At 46.7% G+C, this 19,513-nt stretch overlaps 1 protein-coding gene across 5 annotated transcripts in view; it reads right to left on the bottom strand.

Annotated features, from left to right (window-relative positions):
- The window catches only part of RYR1 (ryanodine receptor 1), a 128,709-nt gene that overhangs the window by 26,252 nt on the left and 82,944 nt on the right, over positions 1-19,513 (bottom strand). For 3 of the 5 annotated variants that reach the window (XM_070770967.1, XM_070770968.1, XM_070770969.1), the window contains 10 exons: positions 19,252-19,331; positions 19,083-19,159; positions 18,072-18,145; positions 17,422-17,439; positions 16,239-16,319; positions 12,166-12,254; positions 11,943-12,071; positions 11,755-11,859; positions 8,961-9,042; positions 6,338-6,525 (listed from right to left, as the gene is read on the bottom strand). In XM_070770967.1, coding sequence (XP_070627068.1) covers positions 6,338-6,525; positions 8,961-9,042; positions 11,755-11,859; positions 11,943-12,071; positions 12,166-12,254; positions 16,239-16,319; positions 17,422-17,439; positions 18,072-18,145; positions 19,083-19,159; positions 19,252-19,331 — 923 coding nt within the window. The remainder of the gene's footprint in view (positions 1-6,337; positions 6,526-8,960; positions 9,043-11,754; positions 11,860-11,942; positions 12,072-12,165; positions 12,255-16,238; positions 16,320-17,421; positions 17,440-18,071; positions 18,146-19,082; positions 19,160-19,251; positions 19,332-19,513) is intronic. The other 2 variants (XM_070770970.1, XM_070770971.1) reach the window with 1 other exon arrangement.

Raw genomic sequence — 19,513 nt, 5'->3', positions numbered from 1 at the left:
CTGTGCTTCCAATGCAGGGGGCATGGGTTGGATCCTTTGTTAGGGAACTAAGATCCCACACACCTCAAAGCATGGCCAAAAAAAAAAAAAAAAAATAGGTAAGTAAAAATACCAATAAGAATAATAAATTATTTTTGAAGAAAAATAGGAAATTATCAAATAAACCATAATATATACGCAAGGTGGAATACTGGATACCTATAAAAAATAATCAGGACACTCCCTGTATCTCTAGATATACTGCAGGACTTCCTTGATGGTCCAGTGGATAAGAATCCGCCTGCCAATGCAAGGGAACATGGGTTCAATCCCTGGTCCCAGAGGATTCCACATACCACAGAGCAACTAAGCCCGTGGCCACAACTACCGAGCCCACCTGCCCTAGAGCCCGTGCTCCACAACAAGAGAAGCACTGCAATGAGAAGCCCATGCACCACAGCTGGAGAGTAGCCCCCACCACTGGCAAAGAGACTGTGCAACAACGAAGCCCAGAACAGCCAAAATAAATAAAAATAATAAAATAAATAAAATTATAAAAAATAATGGATGTCTGAATAATATTTCATTGCGTGTGTACACACACCACCTTCTTTTTTTGATAGTACTTCTACTTTAAAAATTTTTTTTATTTTTTAATTGAAGGATAATTGCTTTACGGAATTGTGTTGGTTTCTGCCAAACATCAACATGAATCAGCCATAGGTATGCATACGTCCCCTCACACACCACCTTCTTTATCCATTCACCCATTGACAGATACTTAGCCTGTTGCCACACCTTGGCCTTTGTGAATAATACTGCGATGAACATGAGAGTGCAAACCTCTCTTTGAGACAATAGTTTCATTTCCTTTGGACAGATATCCAGAAGTGGGATTGCAGGGTCATATGGTGGTTCTAGTTTTCATTTCTTGAGGAATCCTCTATTCTGTTTTCCATAGCGCACCAGTCTACATTCCCACCACCAATGGTCAAAGGTTCCCTTTTCTCTGCATCCTTGCCACGCTTGTTATCTCTCTCATTCTCTCTTTTTTTTTATAACAGCCGTCCTAACAGGTGTGATGTGATATCTCATTGTGGTTTTTTTGATTTGCATTTTCCTGATGATAAGTGATATTGAGCACATTTTCATGTACCTGTTGGCCATTTGTATGCCTTCTTTAAAAAATGTTTATTCAGGTCCTTTGCTCATTTTTAAATAGATTTATTGATTTTATTGTGTTGGAGTTATTGTGAACATTTTGTGTGCACTGCATATCAACCCCTTATTACATATGTGGTTGGCAAATATTCCTCCCATTCTGTAAGTTGCCTTTTTATTTTGTTGATGGTTTCCTTTGCTGAGTAGAGTCCTTTTAAAATGATAAATGACGCAGGGGACTTCCCTGGCAGTCCAGTGGTTAGACTCCATGCTTCCACTGCAGGGAGCACAGGTTCGATCCCTGGTTGGGGAACTAACATCCCACATGACACACAGCGTGGCCAAAATATATATATATATAGATATAGAGAGAGAGAGAGAGATAGATAGATAGATAGATGACATGACTTTAGCTCCTGCATAATTCTTTCTGGTTCTTCCCTTCCCCCCTCAGACTTTTGCTGAAAATCTGCTGGTTGAGAGAGTAGGGCTAGGACTCCCCAGAGCAGGCCTGGCATTCAGGAGGTGCTCATTGACTATTTATTGAGCTAGTAAGTGGATGACCCTGGAGGCAGTGTACTTTGGAGTCAGACTGCCTAAATTCAAATCCCAGACTTGTCAATTAGTTGTGTGACCTTAAACAGAGCACTTCCACCTCCCTGTGCCTCAGTTTCCACTTCTGTAAAATGGGAATAAAAAATAGTCCTTACTACTTCATGGTTGCTGTAAATTACCATTCATTTACACATAGGACCTGGCACAGAGTGAGAACATGATACATATTATCCCTTCTCCCTAAAGCTTAGGTAGCAATGTAGTTATGACTTCATCTTCCATTGCAGGGGGAGAAGGTTCAATTCTTATTTGAGGAGCTAAGATCCCACATGTCTTGGGACCAAAAACCCAAAACATAGAAAAAAAGAAGCAATATTGTAACAAATTCAATAAAGACTTTTAAAATGGTACACATTTTAAAAATCCTAAAAAAAAAAAGAATCTGTGAGGAATTGCCAGGGAAGGTAGGGGTCCCAGGGGTGGGTGGCACAGATACCCAAGGAAGCAGGCATTGCCAGGGATGGGGGAGGACGTGGCCAACCGTGGCAAATGGTGTCAAGATGACGAGTCAGAGGAGAGATTGTAGGGTGGAGAGATCCCTGATGATCTTAGTTGGTGTAGTTTCAGGAGAGTGACAGGGACAGAAGCCAGCAAACCCCAAATGAGGGAAGGAGTGGGAGGTGAGAAAGGAGTGAGCAAGTGTAGACAGCTCTTGGGAGGCGTGGCTGAGAAGCGGAGAGACAGAGAGGGAGGGAGGCTCTCGGAGGACAACTGGGAGGCATGGGGCACTTTATACTTAACTTGGGTGACCCTGGCTTATTTAAATGCTGATGCTGCTAAGTCACTTCAGTCGTGTCTGACTCTGTGCGACCCCATAGATGGCAGCCCACCAGGCTCCCCCATCCCTGGGATTCTCCAGGCAAGAACACTGGAGTGGGTTGCCATTTCCTTCTCCAATGCATGAAAGTGAAAAGTGGAAGTGAAGTCACTCAGTCGTGTCCGACTCTTAGCGACCCCATGGACTGCAGCCCACCAGGCTCCTCCGTCCATGGGATTTTCCAGGCAAGAGTACTGGAGTGGGGTGCCATTGCCTTCTAAATGCTGATGAACAGCAGCAATTACAACCCGTAGGATAAAATAAGAAGCCACAGGTCTATACCGATATAAATGAATGAACAAATGCATAAACAAACAAGCAAATGGAGGAGAAAGGAAAAACTCTTCCTTACAGTAAAACGGTACTTAATCTGTGCAGAAAAGGGAATCTTCTTACACTGTTGATGGGAATGTAAATTGGTGTGGACCGTATGGAAGTTCCTTAAGAACACTAAAAATAGAATCACTATATAATCCAGCAATCCCACTCCTGGGCATATACCCAGACAAAACACTAATTCAAAAAGACACACGCACCCCAATGTTCATAGCAGCACTGTTTACAATAGCCAAGACATGGAAGCAACCTGAATGTCCATCAGCCGATGAATGGATAATCCCAGTGGTACGGGGACTTCCCTGGTGGTCCAGTGGTTAAGCACCTGCCCGCCAATGCAGGAGACGTGGATTCAATCCCTGATCTGGGGCGATTCCACGTGCCTCGGAGCAACTAAGCGTGTGCACCACAACGACTGAGCCTGCATGCTCTGGAACCCATGCTCCACAACAAGAGAAGGCACCACAGTGAGACTGTGTTGCCCACACATGGCAACAAAGAGTAGCCCCCGCTGGCAAACAGAGAAAGCCCATATGCAGCAGTGAAGACCCAGTGCAGCCATAAAGACATAAAAAGAAGATGCGGCACATGTATACAATGGAATACTACTCAGTCATACAAATTAATGAAATAATGACTTTGCAGCGACATGGATGGACCTAGAGATTATCGTGCTAAGCAAAGTAAGTCATAAAGAGAAAGACAAATACCATGCGATATCACTTATATGTGGAATCTAAAATATGACACAAACAGAAACGGATTCACAGACCTAGAGAATAGGCTTGTGGTTGCATGAGGGGGTGCGGGGGAGGGAAGGATTGGGAGTGTGAATTTAGCAGATACAAACTATTACATGTAGAATGGATAAACAGCAAGGTCCTGCTGCATAGCACAGGGAGCTATATTCAACATCCTGTGATACTCCATAATTAATATCAGATCAGATCAGATCAGTCGCTCAGTCGTGTCTGACTCTTTGGGACCCCATGAATCACAGCACGCCAGGCCTCCCTGTCCATCACCAACTATATATGTAAAACTGAATCACTTTGCAGTACAGTGGAAATTAACAGAACACTGTAAATCAACTATATTGCAATAAAAATTTTCTAAAAGGTACCTAATTCCCAGGTGGCACTAGTGGTTAAGAATCTGCCTGCCAATGCAAGAGACACAAGAGATGTGGGTTGGTTCCCTGGGTCAGGAAGATCCCCTGGAGTAGGATATGGCAGCCCACTCCAGTACTCTTGCCTGTAAAATTCCATGGACAGAGGAGCCTGGCGGGCTACGGTCCCTGGGGTCGCAAAGAGTCAGACATGACTGAACACACACACACAATAAAGGTAAAGGATATCAGAAAATTAAAAAACTACCACTTATCAACTGCCAGAGTAATAATCATTTGACACAAGCATTTCTGACGGATGCCAACCTGAGTACAGGATATTTACATAGCCTCAAAGCACAACCTCACAAGGTTCCAAGGGAAACGATAGTATCATTACAGTGGAAACCCTGGTAAACACCTTCACCAAGTGAGCCGAGCTGATGCAAACTGAAATGTGAAGAACTAAAAGCACGTACCTCCTGATATGATACGCCAAGAAGGACACAGTGCTCCTCTTATATTCCTGTCAAAGTCCATAACCTCAGTCGAATCACAAGGAAAACTCAGACAAGCCCACACTAAGGGCCATCCTATAAAACAACTGGCCTCTATTTTTCAAAAATGCCAAGCTCATAAGAGGCAAAGACAAACCAAGGAAGGGTTCGGGATTGAAGAGGGCTAAAGAGACAGGCATCACCAATGCCATGAACATGAACTTGGGCAAAGTCCAGGAGATGGTGAGGGACAGGGAGGCCTGGCGTGCTGCAGTCCATGGGGTCGCAAAGAGTCAGACACGACTGAGTGACTGAACAGCAGCAACAAGGGGACACAATGCCTAAATTCAATCTCCGATCCTAGACTGGATCCTTGACAAGGGAAAAACTTCCTTCAAGGGTGAAAATTGAACAAAATCTGTAGATAGCGGCATTGTGTCAAAGTTAATTTCCTGATTTGCATAAATGTTTTGTGGTTATGTAAGGGAATGAACTCATTCTCACTACCTGAAGTATTTAGAGGTAAAGGAGAATCATGACAGAGCAAACGACGTAAAAAGTTAACATGTTGGCAATCTGGGTGAAACAGTATGCAGAAATTTTATGTAATGTTCTTGGCAACTTCTCCATAAGCCTGAAGTTATTTGAAACGAAAAAGATAAAATAGTGATGGAAAAGATCTGGCAGTAATAATAGAAATAATAACAGGCAATATCTCCTGTATTCTGTGTTCCAGTCATTATCCACTGTTCGCCCACTGCCCACTCTCATAGCAGTCCTTTGAAACAGTTAATGTTATTATCTTAGCCCCATTTCACAGATGGGGAGCCTGAGGCTCAGAGCAGATGAGTGACTTACCTGGGGTGGAAAGGATGGCAAAGCCAGGTGAGTGGACTCCTGGATAAAGCTGGCTCCTGCATCTCCCTCCTAACAGTCTCATTATTTAGACCTGCAGTGGTCATTAGTGACTGCCTCTCCCATTAGTCTATAAGCCCCATGAAGGCAGGGCTGTGTCTGTCTCAGTCGTTGCTCTGTCCATGGTCATGGTACCAGCACAGGGCCCAATGCAGAGCAGAAACCCAATGGATGTTTATCAACTGAAAAACTGATCTCTATTTATAATAATGATAAAATTATGACTATTAATAATGATAATAGAAATGCTAGTTCTTATTTGTATTAATGCATTTCATCTTCAAAACAACTCCAAGGAGGACTTCCCTGGCAGTTCAGTGGTTAAAATTTCCTGCTTCCAATGTAGCGGGGAAGGTTCAATCCCTGGTTAGGGGACTGATAGTCCACATGCTGCTCAGCCAAAACAAAAACAAAGCCCAAGGGCTTCCCTGCTAGCTCAGTGGTAAAGAATCTGCCTGCTAATGCAGGAGACATGGGTTCAATCCCTGGTCTGGGAAGACCCCACATGCCACAGAGCAACTAAGTCCATGCACCACAACTATTGAGCCTGTGCTCTAGAGCCGGGGAGTCGCAACTACTGAAGCCCACACACCCTAGAGCCTGTGCTGCACAAGAGAAGGCACTGCAATGAGAAGCCCGCACGCCTCAACTAGAGAGCAGCTCCTGCTCGCCTGAACTAGAGAAAAGCTGGTGCAGCAACGAAGACCCAGCACAGCTAAAAAATTTTCTTAAATAAATGAAATTATTTAAAAAAAAAACACCAAAAAAAAAACGCCAAGGATGGTTTTATTCCCATTTTACAGATAAAGAAATGGAGGTGCCCAGAAGAGTCTCTTGACCAAAGCAGGAAGCCAGGCAGGTGCACAAGTGGCCATTAGCACCCCCACCCATCCACCTCCCAGTACCCACCTTCTGGAAGTCCTTCTTGGAGATGAGACCACGGGGATCAGTGACATAGTCCTGGAAGGCCTCAGAGCCCACGATGTCCTTGAGTTTCAGGAACATGTCAAAGAACTTGAGGATCATCTCCACGTTGGATGAGGACTCCACAAGCATGTCCACCATCTGCCGGGCAATCATGCCGTTCACCACGTTCCCTGTAGGCAGCCCCCGGTCAGTGTGACCCCAAAGCACCTCCTCTCTGGATCCCCATGAGGCCTGCCTCCCTCTCCAGCTCAGGAGCTGCCAGGATGCCCTGTGCTGGTGGAACTTCCTGGCCAGCTCTGACCCCTCCCCAAAGGGTCACTTCCTGCTCTGCAACAGCATCAGGTGTGAACCTGGCTGATCCTGTCTTCGTCCTCCTCCCCCTATAGCTGGGGGAGTCATCAATAACGATAACAACGGCATCAGCTAACAGCAGGTCCCAGATGCCATGGCAACTGCTACATTGATGTGACCTCATCTTTGTAAGAAACATGTGTCCCTGTTCACTTGTACAGATGAAGAAAAAGACTCAGAGAGAGTCCACACTCAGGGTTCCATAGCCAGTGAGGCGCTGCGGCGGACTTGAACCTAGAGAGGCGAGACCTCAGAGCTCACACACCTAAGTCTTTCCCAAATCCATAGGGGCCAGGGAGGTCCATAGAAGACTGAAGTAGGCTGAAGGGCAGACAACAGGGAGAGGTGGAGACTGGTAAACTAGGACACCACGCTCCACCCCCCAAAGCAAACTGGCTCCAGCTTCTTTTCAAACACAATCTCACTTTTATTTGTTTATTGGCCACACTACATGGCTTGCAGGATCCATGACCAGGGATTGAACCCAGGCCATGCCTGTGAAACTGCCAAGTCCTAACCACTGGACTACCAGGAAATTCCCCAAACTGGCTCCAGCTTCCTTTTGGACCTTTCAATTTTCATATAGTCTCAAATGTATTAATGCATGAAGTTTCCAAGAGTACAAGGGAACTTCATGGATTCCAGATACATCAATGGCTTACATTTTGCCGTGTTTGCTTTATAATACTTCTCCCTCTGTTTTTTTCACTGAATCATTAAGGAGTAAGCTGCAGACATGAGGCATTTTACCCCAAACATTTCCACATATATGTTCTAAACGATGAGGACATTCTCTTATCTAATCGTAGCGCTGTCATCAACATCAGATTGAATATTGATATGATTTTGTTATTTAATCCAATTCAGCTGACTTTTGCCATGTGAGAATGTAGATCCTGGGCACTGAGTCTTTCAATTTTTCAAAAACAAAATGTTTAAAGGGATTTCTGATTTTTAAATTTGATTTTTTAAATTTATATTTATGATTTATGTATTTATTTTTGCTGCACCATGCACTGCACCATGGGACCCTAGTTCCCTGACCACGGATCGAACCTGTGCCCCCTGCACTGGAAGACACAGAGTCTTAACCACTGAACCACCAGGGAAGTCCCTAAATCTGATTTTTCAAAAGCTAATGACTAGTTACCAAAAACTTAAGACATTGTAGGAGGATTATTCATTGCCAAATGGTTTGTCATAGCAAAATATTTTTTAAAAACCTTGAATGTGGAACTTCCCTGGGGGCACAGTGGATGGGAGTCCACCTGCCTGTGCAGAGGACACAGGTTTGATCCCTGGTCTGGGAGGACGCCACATGCCGGGGAGCAACTAAGCCCGCGCACCACAACTACTGAGCCTGCACTCCAGAGTCTGGGAGCCGCAACGACTGAGCCCGTGTGCTCCAACCACTGACCCACATGCACCAGAGCCGCACACCTCGACTACTGAGCTCGCACTCCAGAGTCTGGGAGCCGCAACGACTGAGCCCGTGTGCTCCAACCACTGACCCACACGCACCAGAGCTGCACACCACAACTACTGAGCCCACGAGCTGCAACCACTGAAGCCCATGTGCCTAGAGCCTCTGCTCCGCAACAAGAGAAGCCACCACAATGAGAAGCCCGTGCGCTGCAATGAACAGTAGCCCCTACTCGCTGCAATTAGAGAAAGCTGTGTGCAGCAATGAAGACTCAGTGCAACCAAAAATAAATATATAATAAATAAACACATACAAACAAACAAACCCTGACTGTCCATTGATAGGATTGTGGTTAAATGAATCACTGTATCACAATACAACTGGTAATATGCAGCCATATGAAAGACTGAGGATACTGTTAAGAACCTCTATAGAAAAAGTCTTTGTCTGCAAGTTAAATTATTTTATTACTAATAAATTATGGTTGTTTTAAGTCACTACATTTTAGGAATATTTGTTAGGCAGCAAGAACTAACTGACACATTCAGCAAATAAATAATGATTCAGGGCAGACATTTTAAAAAGTGTCCTGGCCACCCCCCTGATTAAGATTTCTCTGGGGAATCAATAAATTACCATACGTACATAGGACCTGGCACATAGTAAGTGCTCAATAAGTGTCTGGAGAGCTTATTACAGCCGTTTAAATGCATTGACCCTGACATGACGTCAGATGGGGTTGAGGCTTAGGCTCTCCTGGGTCTGAGGGCCATTCTCGAGCTTGTCTGCACCTTGGTGCCCTCCACTTACCCGCAGCCACTGGGCATTTACCTTCTAGTAGTGACAGCAACATCACCACCATGTCCTTTTGCAGATCCAGCAGCTCCTTCAACAGCTCGATCTGGCTTGAGTCCTAGGGACCCCACACCCCATCTGTGTGAGGGTTCTTTTTGGCAGAGATGCCTCCCCCACCTCCAGCTGCTTCCATCCACCCAGCAGGGCCTAAGACCATTTTCCTTCCCCATCTTACCTCCGAGGGGACCCGAGTCCAGACATGTTCCTCGGAAGCAGGGCAAAGGGCAGACAGACAAGATTGTGGGGGTGGGGTCGACACTTTGGGGAAAGTGAGCCCAAGGGGGGATGTGTAGTGGCAAGGGCTGGTTGACAAGGAGGGCTGGGAGGAGTATGGGGCTGAGAGCAGACGCTTGGGACCAAGAGAGACAGAGACAGACAGGAGCAAATACCGGGGACACTGACACAGATCTGGGAAGGGATGAGAGTTCAGCACTGCACCTGGCCTATGGTGGGAGGTTGACCCATGTTTGTTGAATGAGTATGTGATGAAAAAAGTGAGACTCTGGGTTCAGGAAGAAGGCTGCAGGACACAGCTATGGGCTCTCTGGTAAGCCTTTTGGGAAGAATGTGGGGACACTTTGCTTCTCCTGTTATAGTGTCTCGTGGAGGGCCCACAGAAGTCTCCAACATGATCGAAGTTCTGCCTCATGGTCCCTATTTGTATGAGGCTGAACTACAAAAATTGCCAATATTCAGGCATGTCTCGCCAACAAAGTGGTAATTTCATAAGGTTCTACTTAATAAAATGGAAGAAGGGTAAGGGTACCAGGTAAATGGGATGTAAGGCTCCTCCTTGCTAGCTGTAAGGCTTGATGTAAGGCTACCCCATGCTAGTTTTTAAGTTGCTAATTCTAATCCTAAAGTGCGTGCATGCGTGCTAAATTGCTTCAGTTGCTTAAGTCGTGCCTGACTCTGTGCAACTCTATAGACCATAGCCGCCAGGCTCCTCTGTCCGTGGGATTCTCCAGGCAAGAATACTGGAGTGGGTTGCCATTGTCTTCTCCAGGGGATCTTGCTGACCCAGGGATCAAACCCGCATCTCTTATGTCTACTTTCATTGGCAGGCAGGTTCTTTACCACTAGTGCCACCTGGGAAAAGCCCTCTAGTCTTAACACTTTCCCATGATTCCAAAGCTCTGCATTCTGACTCAAAGATTCCAACATTCCAGGATCTCAGATCCTGGTGAGTGCCTGTGGTGTGTGCCTGCCCAAGACACAGCTACTTAATTGATTCAACAATCCTGCTCTCAGAGAATATAGGACTAAACTCACCTTCCTGGTTCTAGGGGTGGGTATTGGACCAGGTCTGGCCAATCAGAGTTTTCTTTTCCCTGACCAGGGTGATTGGTTCAGGAATGGGCATGTGACTCTGTAGTCCAGTAAGAGTATGGCAAGTCTTTTCTTGGAGCTAAAGAGGGGTTCTTTCCCCTCTGAAGCTGTTAGAGGGGCTCACGGAAGCCCAGGACACCATTCTTTCCAGGCCCTGGGAAGTGCTTGCTTGATAATGAAGCTAGAGAGGAGATAGACGTTTCTACTTATCAGCTCACATCACAGATCAGATCATATCCAGGATCTGATCTGTGATGTGAGCTGATAAGTTCTTTTTTTTTTTGTAAGCCACCACTTTGCATTGGATTTCTAGCTTTTGCAATTTAACTTAGGCTATGGCTAATGAATTAATTCTGTAAGATTTGGAAATCTCCACAAAGATACCAGTATTCTCTAGAATTTTAAGATTACAACAGCTTGACTTCAACTCACCCACACTGAGAAACTGTGTAGTTAAACTCAATTTCTTTCAAAAGGTCAGATGACACTAGACAGGGTTTCTGCCAGCCCCTGTGGCGCCTTTGAGTAAATTAGAAAAAGCTTCCCTTCCTCAAGACTCTTCCTGTTGGGAAATTATAAAATATAAAATATTGCCACCTGCTGGAAAACTACTGGAATAAACACACCGATGTATTTACGTAGGATGTGTAGGTTCTGGATGGTGCCCTTTCAGATGCTGAGCCCTCCTGCAGCGCATTTGGCAGCCTTGAAATACGTTGACCTGAACTGAACTGATCTAGGTTCTGGATGGTGCCCTTTCAGATGCTGAGCCCTCCTGCAGTGCATTTGGCAGCCTTGAAATATGTTTACCAGACAAGCAGAGCAAACGGATAAGGTGTTTGTGAGACAATGGACAAGACTGCAAAGGGGTGGGGCTGGTGGGGCAAAGGGAGCACGAAGATGCTAGAGACGGGGCTCGACAGGGACCTTACATCATGGACGCCCTGGATAGGAGTCATCTGCCGCAAGCAGAATAAAGAAGCAAAACACTGCTTCAGCTTCAGGCCCAGATCTAGAAGCCAACCCTTTTCCTATCCCCATCAGTCAACTTCCCACCCCAGGGTTCCCGGCGGGTTCCAAACTGGTTGCATCTTCCTTCTGGATGTACTTTCTGCATGACCCCGCCTCCTCCCCTCCACAGTCTATCGGCTGATTATCTATCCGACTGGTGTGAACAACAACCAACCAACCATAGAGTTCTGGGCTGGAGGCGGCGGGGCCCAAACGCAGACCAATGGAACTATAGATGGATAACCAGCCGATTGGCGGTGGAGGGGAGGAGGCGAGGTCATACAGAAAGCCCATCCAGAAGGAAGATGGGACCCGTCCGGAACCCGCTGGGAACCCTGGGGTGGAAAACTGACTGAGGGGGCAAAACTTGTAAACATGCCAGTTAGGGGATGTCCGGAGGCAGTAGGATGAAGAACGGAGGGGCCCGAACCTGAGCGAGCTTCATCATCATGTGGGCAAACACGTGCAGGAATCCCACCACGGCGTCCCAGAGGCGGCTGTGCGCTAGACTCTGCTGGTTCCCAGTGCAGGGGCCCTGGGTGGCAAAGGTTCTACGTGAGCACCAGGGAGGGCGAGGGATGCGAGACTGCCCCGCCTCCCCCAGAGAGCGAACCCTACCTGGATGTACTCGGTGAGGCTGTTGAACACCTGTTTAGCCACCGACATTGCCTTGGAAAAGTTCCTCTTGCCTTGCTCCTCAATGACATCCTTGCCGGAGTAGTACCAGTAGAAGTCGCTGATGGACTCCTGGCGGGTAGACGCAGTGTGAGCGGCTACTGGGGCCAGCTATGGCCCAACAGTCCCCGGCCCAGGTCACACCTGGACGGCCTCACAGCCTCACCTGCAGCCGCAGGAGGTAGTCCACAGTACAGATGATGATGTTAATAGTGGTTGTATTCCCTGTCTGTGTCCGTAGGTAATTTTGGAAATCTAGAGAGACGAAAAGTTATTCATTCATTGAGCTTGAGGAGATGGACATGTGCTAGAGGAGATGGACAGTGGGCCCTTTATTCATTTATGCAATAAATATTTATGGAGTGCCTATTGTATGTCAGAAAGCATATAATCATTTCTAATAACTCTTTATCAGTACCTACTATGTGTTAGAGGAAGATGGAGGATCATTTATCCATTTTGTGTAATAAATATTTATTGTGGGCCTACTGTGTGCCAGATGTAGTGGAAGGTCATTTATTCATTTTCCCCCCAAAATATTTACTGAGCATCTATAATACAGCACGGGGAAATGGAGATTCAACCTTTAGCCATTTGCAAGTTTTTTTTTTACTGAATGCCTACTATGTGCTGGAGAGATGGAAGATTGGTTATTTATTCATTCATTTCTCAAAAAAAAATTCATTGCACACCTACTGAGAATCAAAGGAGATAAGCATCTGCCATTTACTTGTTCATTTAGTCAATATATATTTATTGAGCACATGCTATATGCTAATGATAGATGAAGATTGGTCACTTATACTTTAGTACTATAAATTTACTGAGCATTTACTCTGTGCCAGGCACTGTTCAGGGCTTCCCAGGTGGCGCTAGTGGTAGAGAATCTGCTTGTAATGCAGGAAACACAGGAGACTCGAGTTCGATCCCTGGGTTGGGAAGATCCCCTGAAGGAGGGCAGGGCAACCTACTCCAGCATTCTTGCCTGAAGAATCCCATGGACTGCCAGAGGAGTCTGGGAGGTTACAGTCCATAGGGTTGCAAAGAGTTGGGCATGACAGGAGTGACTTAGCACATATGCAGGCACTGTTCAAGGCCCTGGGGATACAGGAATAAAAGAAAACAAAGTCTCTGCCCTTGTGAAGTTTCTATTGTCATGTAGTAATTTTTCAATGTTTTCTAACTGCAACCCACAGCAGGAAATACAGTACATGTTTATACTGAGGCCCAGGAGGGGTGTCTAATCTGACATTACATACACATGTACCGAGCCAGTAGCTTCACATACCCCTACTATGTGCCATGTGTGCATGCTTGCTGTCACTTCAGTCATGTCTGACTCTTTGTGACCCGATGGACTGTAGCCCGCCAGGCTCCTCTGTCCATGGGATTCTCCAGGCAAGAATAGTGGAGTGGGTTGCCATGCCCTCCTCCAGGGTATCTTCCCAACCCAGGGATCAAACTCGAGTCTTCCAGTTTCCCGCATTGCAAACGGGTTCTTTACCACTAGCACCACCTGGGAACCCCAGTATGTGCCATGCATTCTGCTATTTTGTGTCCTGTACTAGTTGAGTTAACTAGAAAGAATTCTGATCTCAATGCACTAAATGTATATTCTTAACCTCCCAACCTTGATTGCACATTAGAGACACCTGGAGAGTTTTAAAACTCCCAATGCTCATACCTCATCCCAGACCAATTAAATTAGACTATCTGGGGTGAAAACTGGGCGTTAGCGTCTTGCAAAGCTCCCCAGGCATACCAATGTGCAATTAGAGATGAGAATCTCGGCGATAAACTTGATTCAGGACCATCTAGTGAGTCAGTTCCCACTATTTGAAAAACGGTCTATGGCAGAAAGCTTATAATTTGAGCTGAGTGATGGCTACTTGGGTGCTTATTAAACCATTCTCCCTTCTTTAGTGTGTGGTTGAGAAATTCTGGAATAATAATTATGATGATCACGGTTGTGATGGAGGAAGGTCAGGGGGTTGGAGGAACCCAGAAGAGCTGCCTGACCCAGGTTGGGTGGTCAGGGAGGGCTTCGTGGAGGAGAGGACCTCTGAGCTATGACCTGAAAGATGAGTAGGCGTTGGCTGCTCAAATTCCTCACTGTGTGACCTCTGTGTGCGGCAGACTGTCTTGGTTTTCCCATATGTAACATGGTAGTCGCAATAGACCTACTTTATCGAGCTGTCCTGAGATTTTAATGTGTTAGTATATATAATGAATTTAGAACACTGATCTGTTCTAAATTTATAACAGGTATGTAAGTGCTCAATAAACAACAGCTTGTGGACTCTTAGTTCCCAGACCAGGGCTGAAACCTGCACCCCCTGCATTGGAAGCACAGAGTCTTAACCACTGAATCACCAGGGAAGTCCCAACAACAGCGGTTCTTAAGGGGCCTTAAAGAGAGTGCTGAGGTTAAGAGTTGCGCTTTGGAGCAGTGATTCTCAAAGCACCAGTCCAGACTAGCAGAGTTGGCATCTCCCAGAAACCTGTCAGAAATGCAAATTCCTGGGCTCCATCCCAGAACTACTAAATCAAAAAACTTGGGATGGGGTCCAAAAGTCTATTTTAACAAGGCCTCCAGGTGATTCCTAGGCACACTTGAGTCTGAGAACAACTTCTATAGACCCATTTGCCAAATGACCAATTCATCAGATTATCAAGGCAATGAATAGAACTTCAGTTAAATCCTTTTGATGTTATAGCAGTGTGTTGCCCAGGATGGCTTCAACAGCCCCTTGGAATTTTTTTCTCCTGAAGTTTTACTTCTACTTGACTTCCCTCTAAACACTTCACAATCACTATTTCAGTCTGAATGTCCTTTTGCCTGGTTTCATGTGATAGACAAAAAGTAATAGTCAGACATTCAAGATTTTATAAGCAAATTGATAGGCTTTCCCACCAACCTTGTTTTCTAATTCCTTTTTCTGTGTTCATTTAAATCAGACCATAAGCCTAAATGGTTAGCTACAACTCCCTGGTTTTGTCTGCTCTGAATGACACGGAACACTCAAGACATGCAAAGCCTCTAAGATTTGAAAGATATTTCAAACATTTATTCGACTAGACTGGTTTACGAATCCACAAATTTGGGCAGAAGGCTGGATGGCAGATTTGGTGGGAGAAAGAAATTTCACCGAAAGAACATTCTTAGTTCCAAAAGTCACAGACCCAGGGACGAAAATTCATTTTAAATCCCAAAGACTGATTCCACCTTCGTTAAAGAAAGAAAACCTTAGTCACCTGGCACTAAGGTATGTAACAGAACTTGAAGGAAAACTAGCTGTGGAAACAATGGCTCATGCTTTATCCTTTGTTGAAAAGAAAAGAGTAAAAATTAAAGATGTTTACCAGTTACCTTAAAGAATACTAGCCAAGTGGGGTGCAGGTTCTATGGAAGTTAGGTTTAGAATCACTCCCATTCTTGTCATGAAGTTAATTTCTGGGCAGTCTGTGGTTTCTTATCACCTGCTAAGTGTTATAACCACAACTTCGAGACTGTGCGTGTTTGTCATAGGAAACTGCATTGGGTGGGATGTTTGCTGTTCAGAACTTCAAACTGTTCCTTTAACGTTGTACACCGTGTGCCACGTGAGGTGTCATTTTCTCACCAGTGATGTATTTCATTAACTTGCTGTGTCATCCTTCATCTGGTTATATTGTCTGAACCAGAACACAAGTTGTGAAAACTCAAACTTGTTTAAGCTAGGCAAGAGAATGCGAGACTTCCTCCTGGCAAAGTATTTTATAAGCAAAATTAATAAGTGGTTCTAAGAGATTCATTTAGAAATGCCAGGCAATTTTTCCCTCTGCAGACCCAGAGTTAAAGGAAATCCACCGCATTTACTGAACTTTGGCAGCTGCTGCAAAATGCCTGTGGGAAAACGGCATGTGGCGAACTGCTCATGTGTGAAAATTGATTTTTGGCCAAATTGGGTTTTGGCAGATTGCTTTGGGGGAACTGGACTGGTTAGAGGAGGTGAAAGTGAAACAAAGTGGCTGGATTCCTGAAATTCAAGAGAGATTTAGGCAAGTGGGCAGACAGGGCTTGACATTGGTTGAAAGTAAAAAACGAAGGACTGTGGGGTCGAGGACAGTGGGGCCTGGAAGGGTGGTGAGGTCGTCACTGATCAGGGGAGAATGGGACTGGAGGTTAACTCAGGCAACCCTTCCAGACCCACCCCAGACCTTGGCCGCCTCTCCATCTCACCCTCCTTTCCTCCTCACCATTATTGTGACCCTCGCAGAGCAACTGCAGGAATCGGAACAGGTCCTGGGTGAATTCATCATCTGCCATGACCTTCTCTCCTGGGTGGAAGCGGGGGTAAGGCACGGTCCAGAAGACGTCAGATGCGCAAGGACACCAGAAAGTGTGCACACGGCCCATGCACACTGCACACACATGCACAAAGGGCAGGTGTGCAGGGAGCAGCAGCCACCATTTTAAAGACACTATGAGGGCCATGGGAATCCATGACACCAGAGGTCCCAACCTCAGAGTCCAGGACATCAGCAGAAGGAGACTGAGGGGCCCTGAGTCATGAAGCTGCGGCCTCAAGCGTCTTTCTACAGTATCAGTGTCTCCTTGATGTCACCACTTCTGTGACATCCAAGAGTGTCTGTCGACCTAGAAGAGGTTTGGGCTGCTGATACCTCCCTCAACCTCGCTCCAGGACTCCGGGGTGGGGGGTGTGGTTAATGGATTATGGGGGTTGTAGTCACTTTCACGCAAAGGGTCTGTGCAGGAGAGAAATGAGCAGGCGATACAGTCGAAAGCCAATTGGCTCAGATGTCTTAAAAGCAGCCAATCCAAGAAAAGCAGAGGGGGAGGAGTGTAAACATGGACCAATCAGAGTGGGCATCTGAAAGGAGTCAATCACTGTAGACTATAGGGGCGGGACGAGCGAGGGGAAAGCTAGATAGTGAGTGTTCAGGCCAACCAGAGCAGGTGCAGAGGAGGCACGCACACCAATCAGAGTGGATGCTTGGGGGCAACCAATCCGGTTGGTGGATGGGAACAGCAGACTCGATCAATCTGGGGTCGCGGGTGCAGAGAGCCTGGTATGTGGGAGTGGGGTTCACCCCACCTCGGGACTGCGAATCTGGGTCTGGAAGTCCAACAACATCCAGCTGGAAAAGGATCTTTGCCATCTTCTCTTGCTTCTATTTTACACATGGGGAAACAAGCTTACATAAAGTAAGCGATTTATTCATAGTTCCATGTGTTGTCAGTGGCTAATCTGGGACCCGACTCTTGGTCTCTGGAGCCCTGATCTCAAGATTTTCCGCCGGCATGGTACCTCCCTCCTCTGCATGTCCCAGATCCTCAGCCACCAGGTGGAGGGGGGCAGTTGGGGGTTAGAAGGGAGGGGTGGCAGCAGCATAGCAAGGAATGGGCTCCGGGAATTACCGTTCTGGCGATTGATGACTGAGGCAGCCAACAGGATGGGAGGAAGAAGCAGAAGAAAAAGAAGGAAAAAGAAAGACAGAAGGAGACAGAGAGACAGGAAAAAAAAACACACATTGATATGGTCAGGATTGAAGACATACAGAGAGAAACAACCCATAGAGAGAAAGAGCAAGAAGGAGCAAGAAAGCAAAGAAGAGAACAAGAAGAGGGTGAAAGCAGAATGGAAGAAAGAAGAGGGAAGAGAAAGAGAGATGGACAGGTAGAGATGGAGAGGCAGGAGGCAAGGTTCAGGGCAGAAAGGTTAGACACGTCACAACACAGCAAAGAGGAGACTCAATTAACTCGGATTAGGGACATTAATGAGAGAACAGCAACCCGGGCTGGAGACTTGGGGCATGTGGAGGGTGGGATCCATGTGGCGACAGGTGAGAACACAGAAGGACACCCAGGGTTGGGACCAGGGGGAGGGAAACTCTGGAGGAATGGGAGCGGGGCAGGACTGGGACCACTGCAGGAGGGGGAACCTGAGGATGCTCTTGGGGAGGGATGGTGTTTGGGGGAAGGGAGTTCTGGGCAATGTTGGGGGAGGGAGTAGAAAAACCTGAAGGAAGGGGATGCCCCAGGGAGAGGGAAGCCCAAAAGGGCCTCACCAGTTCCATCCTCATTCACCATGCCCAGCCCCTCTGCCTTGTTCTGTCTCTCGAAGGCATTGAGATCCAGGACACTGAGGGAAAGAAAGGAAAGACGGTGAAGATGCGCTGAGGCCTCTGCCCTCCTCTATTCCAGAGCCTGGCAGCCCTCCCCATGATGGGGGAAGGTGGTAGAGAGAGTAAGCTGAAATCGAGAGGAAGCAGAAACTAAGAGTTGATAGAAGCTATGCAGTAGCAGCTGTGGGGTAAGGTGGGGCAAGGATGAAATACATAAAAGCTGAAATCAGAAGGAAACAGAAACCATCAATTAGCAAAAGCTTCAGAGAGGCAGTGAAAGGCAGTCAACCACAAGAGGAGAGCGAAAGCAGACAGCAGAGGAGCCGCAGGAATGGGGGTCATCAGAAAGAGCCCCAAGTCCCTGCTGCCTGAGTGCCCCTGAAGTCTCAACTACCTTCCAGCTATCTGGATCCTTAACATGACTCATTCTTAAAGTCTGCGGCATTTTGCCTCCTTTATTGTTCCATGTGACTCCTTACAGTAAACTCCCTGTTATCTGAGCTGGCCTGAGTGGGTCTCTGTTCCTGGAACCAAGAGAACAGAACTAGAACTGGAGGTGGTACCAGGACTGGGGACTCAGCTTATGAAAGATGTGCACTAGGGGGCTTCCCTGGTGGCTCAGTGGGGTGATCCAGTGGTTAATAATCTGCCTGCCAGTGCAGGAGACACGGGTTGGATCCCTGATCCAGGAAGGTCCCACATGCCTTGGGGCAACTAAATCTGTGTGCAACAACTACTGAGCCACGTGCTCCAACTACTGGAGCCCACAAGCCCTACAGCCCTGTGCTCTGCAACAAGAGAAGCCACCACAGTAAGACACACATGCATCGCCACTAGAGAGTAGCCCCTGCTTGTCACAACTAGAGAAACACTTGTGCAACAACAAAGACCCAACACAGCCAAAGATAAATAGATAACATTATTTTTTTAAATAATATGTGCACTAGAGCCCACCTGCAGGTTTGCATCAGTGCCTGGATACTCTGGAAGAAGCCAACTTCCTTCTTGTCCTTCAGGTAATCCAGCATTTTCTGCAGAAGGGTGGGAGGAGTGGGGGACCTGGGAGTCACACAGGAACCTCCCAGCCCTCTTAGCCCTCCTCCCAAGTCCCTTCACTCGTTACCTGCTGCACATCAGCATTGCCCCCATTTAGGATGGAGATGCCCAGCTTCAGGGTGGAGGACACCATGGCGCCTGTCTCTCCTTGGGGGAACGGGTTGCAGGGGGGGCACGGCGGGGGGCAAACAGTGGTCTGCTCAATTTGGAATCAGTGTTCTCCGCCCACCAGAAAACAGCCACCCCGGGGGGAATGTCAGAGAACTGGGCAGAGGAGTGTGCAAGGGTGTGTGTGCAAGGTTGATTAGAGGAGTGTGCAAGGGTGTGTG

This window comes from Bos indicus, chromosome 18, assembly GCF_029378745.1.
Source record: "Bos indicus isolate NIAB-ARS_2022 breed Sahiwal x Tharparkar chromosome 18, NIAB-ARS_B.indTharparkar_mat_pri_1.0, whole genome shotgun sequence".
Classification (NCBI taxonomy): Eukaryota; Metazoa; Chordata; class Mammalia; order Artiodactyla; family Bovidae; genus Bos; species Bos indicus.
Note: the sequence above shows the minus strand (reverse complement) of the source record. Positions and strands in the feature narration are given on the sequence as shown.